The sequence below is a fragment of a genome, unplaced genomic scaffold (assembly GCF_019419815.1).
Source record: "Pyrus x bretschneideri cultivar Hongxiangsu unplaced genomic scaffold, Pyrus_bretschneideri_v1 Contig1, whole genome shotgun sequence".
In the NCBI taxonomy this organism is placed as follows: domain Eukaryota; kingdom Viridiplantae; phylum Streptophyta; class Magnoliopsida; order Rosales; family Rosaceae; genus Pyrus; species Pyrus x bretschneideri.
Window position 1 is genome coordinate 5536350 of NW_025999390.1, and position 3592 is coordinate 5539941.

The window sequence follows — 3592 nt, forward strand, 5'->3', positions numbered from 1 at the left end:
CGATGCAGATAAGTTTTAACGGAGAAAGGAGAAAAACTAGCTGAAACCAGACCAATAGCTGTTGCCTCCGTGTATGGTAAAATATTTAACTATCACTGTCATTGTCCCATTCACAGCTCATCATGTTTCACCATCTGGATTCTAGCAAGCGTGCATCTGCCAAAAATTCAAACCACCAAACGTTCATAAAATCTCTCTTTCAAAGAACTGCAGTCTCTCTACTCTCCGTAGTGTCACTGTTGTTGTTCTTATTATTGTATTATTCATTTGGAGGAGGACCCTCCGTGGGTTCGATTAGTAATTAGACTTGCATCACCAGTCCCATTTTTCCCTTGGACTTGTTCTTAATTGCATGGTGTTTGTTTAATTCGAGTACCCAACAAAAGAATTCTCTCGTACGTCCGGGGATATCGTTTGTTTTTATACAACACTCCAACGAAAAGGAGATTTTGAGTTCAGCAGGATCGAGATGTATCTGGCTTTTCGTACAAGAACGTCCTTGGTACAACACTCCAATAACAGGGTCTTGTGACGAGTGCTGTAAATACACACTGAATAATCCGGCGCTTCCTATAGCACTCTAGTCGCAGAGCCTCGTGATGAGTTGTACAGTAAGGGAATGAATGGATCACCCTGTTCCTATATAGCACTCCAACAACAGAGTCTCGCGACGAGTGTCATGAAAATGGACAAGATACAGGGAAGATTAACAAAACTCTTCCGATACTGTTCACTTTTAACGACAAATCACATTTATACATTTCTCTGGTACTATGCATTATGACTTTAAAAATGACTTTTCATTAAAAGGGAAATTTTTTTAGATTTTTCGTTAGTTTTCCTCAAGATATATTCGCGGTTACAGGACAAATTCCCTCCGTGATGGACCAAAACGCTTAAGAAACCGGTGGCGCTTCCCCATTAGTATATCAGAAGCTCAATGAATTTGCAAATTAGGACAAGCATGCCAATAAATGAGTATGGAATGAAAGAAGTTGCGGGTACAATTAGTTTTGATGAGAAAAAGAAACCGAAAGACAAAGGCTTTATTCTATTTGCACCAAAGTTGCCAACCAAAGAGGAAAGAAAACGTCTCGTGGCATTTGCTTTCCATCCTAAAAACAGTAGACTAGTACACTGTACAATTACACAAAAGCAGAGTACAAAGTAAAAAGGAAACGAGAGAGAGAGATGATCAGAATTTAAGCCCTTCACAGTAAAAATCCAAAGAGCGAAAACACTGAAAACTCCAAAAATAAACAAAGAAAGCTCACACTTACAAACTCTTAATTAATTAACAGCTAATTAGCAGAAACGGCTAAACTATATACACAAAGGAGTGAAGTGGTAGTGCGAGTGATTAGTAAGTTCATTATTTTTTAAAATATATTTAAATAAATAATAAAATGAAGAGTCAATTACGTACGAGTGCGAGTGCAAGTGCGAGTGCGAGTGCGGCAAGTTGTGCTACTTAATTATAATCCCATAACAAACACTCAAACCCAACTGAACTCGCCGCCCCCAACTCACTGCATTCGAACTCCCCAACGCGCGGCAGCCACGCCGGCGGATAAACCCATTGGTCCTCCGAGTCCACAAACACGAACTCGCTTCTCAACTCGGTCGACTCGCAACTCAGACTCGGCAACTCGACGATCTCGCTCAGCTCGTCCGACTCGGACGACAAGTTGTCTATGGCCGAGACGAGCGAGGACAGCGACGAGGGGGACGGCGACATTGACGGGATGGAGTCGAATTGGTGCATTTCCGCGGCTTTGCTGGCGGCTGCCTGGACGTCGCGGGGGGCGTTTGAAACCGGGCGAGGCAGCAAGTCGGAGAGCTCCGGGAAGTTGAGAATCGCTGAGTTGCCCTTGATGCTCAAAGCGGCGACGTCGTGGGCCCTGGCGGCCATTTCAGGAGTCGGAAAAGTGCCGAGCCAAATGCGCGATTTCTTCCGAGGCTCGCGGATTTCGGATACCCATTTGCCCCAGTTCCTCATTCGGACCCCCCGATAAACCGGGTGTTTGCTGGAGTCTCTGACTCGTTTGGCATTTTTTTTGCAGGGAGTGTCGATTCCTTGGTGAATTGGCGAGCTGGGTTTTTGTGGGTTTTGGGTTTGGAGTGAGGAAGGCGAGGAAGGAGGCGATGCGGAAGTGGACGAGTTGGAGCTGCTTTCAGTTTCTGAACTCTGGGGTTGATCAGCGCTCATTTCTAATGGGTGCCTTGTAAGTGCTTGTGGAAATGTCTCAAAGAAAAGGACTTGGCGTATTTTGTTGTGAAAGAGTGTAGCACTGGTTTTCTTTAGCAGAGGGAAGGAAATGGGAGCATGCTAGTTATGGAGGAGAAGTTTCAATCTTTTTCCTTTTTTGTATTTGATATCTTTCCCGATGAGTCATACAACATTTATAGAGAATGAGAGTGGGAGGGAGAGAGAGAGTGAGTGACAAACAAGAAATATGGGGGGAGAGAAAGAGAGAGAGGAGAGAGGAGAGAGGAGAGTGAGAGATGGTCACACTGCTTTAGGGCAATGGTTCCGTGGGGTCCCCTTCATCTAGCACCACCATGCAAGCCATTTATTTCATGGTCTGATATCTTTAGCAGTTTTTCACCCATGTTTCACTATTCATTTGTCCCTTATCTTCTTCCTCTTTGTCGACCTCCTTTCCGGGTTGATCCTGATAATTAGGGGTTTGTTCTCTCAAATACAAGTGACATTCTTACTCTAAACTACATTAAAGGTGGGGAGAATGGTATTATGAACCAGGGACGCATTATGAGAATGTGAGGACCAAAGTCCTACATCAATGAGGGACCAAATCATGCAAGGACTTATAACGAATTAGGCTACTTTTCATATTGTTGATTGATTTTACGGTAGAACCTCAACTTTCTTTACACATTGGATTGAAGAAAAAAAACGAAACCAAGTGGGCAATACCCCTTGCGTAGTGGGTTCTGATAAATTAGGGTTAATTTAATCCTGATGGACTACGTTTAGTTAACCCGCAAAGCCGGTGTAAGCTACTAATCTCAACGGAAAAATTCCTCTGAATGTATATGGTTGGGGATTGTTGGAGAGCTTGCATTCTCTTCCTCTATATCGTCCCTTCTTTACCAAGCTAAGCCCTTGAGTCAACAGATATGTAGTGTATTATGTCGTCCAGCCAGATACCTAAAGACGTTACAAACTCTAACATGGTTTTGCGCGGCTAATCTCAACAATCTAACAACGTAACATGTTAAGTTTTCAAGAATTTCTCTAAATGCGTGTGCATATAAAGCGACATTCTTGTCATTTCTTTTATTGATCAAATTTGTTATTTTAATTTGTGTTTGGTTGATAGGAAAATTTTCCAAAAGCTAAAGGAGAGAAAAAAACAGAGAAAAGAAGAGAGGAGATAAGGATGGTTTTGTTGAAAGTACGTGTGGTACATAATTAAGCAGAAAATTTTCAGTGTGATCAGCACACAAGATGATATATCATTTATTATTATAAAAATGATGGGACATGTGTGTTAAAAAGTTAATAATTTAAAAAATAAAATTTCTCATCACTTTCATAAAAACAAGTGATGTACCATACGTGTTCCTG

At 42.1% G+C, this 3592-nt stretch overlaps 1 protein-coding gene across 1 annotated transcript; it reads right to left on the bottom strand.

Moving 5' to 3' along the window:
* Nucleotides 1–1028: 1028 nt before the first annotated feature.
* On the bottom strand, nt 1029–2443 carry LOC103957094 (ethylene-responsive transcription factor TINY). The gene has a single exon (XM_009369181.3). The coding sequence runs from the start codon at nt 2207–2209 to the stop codon at nt 1472–1474; it is 738 nt and encodes a 245-aa protein (XP_009367456.2). The 5' UTR covers nt 2210–2443; the 3' UTR covers nt 1029–1471.
* Between the last annotated feature and the right edge of the window lie 1149 nt (nt 2444–3592).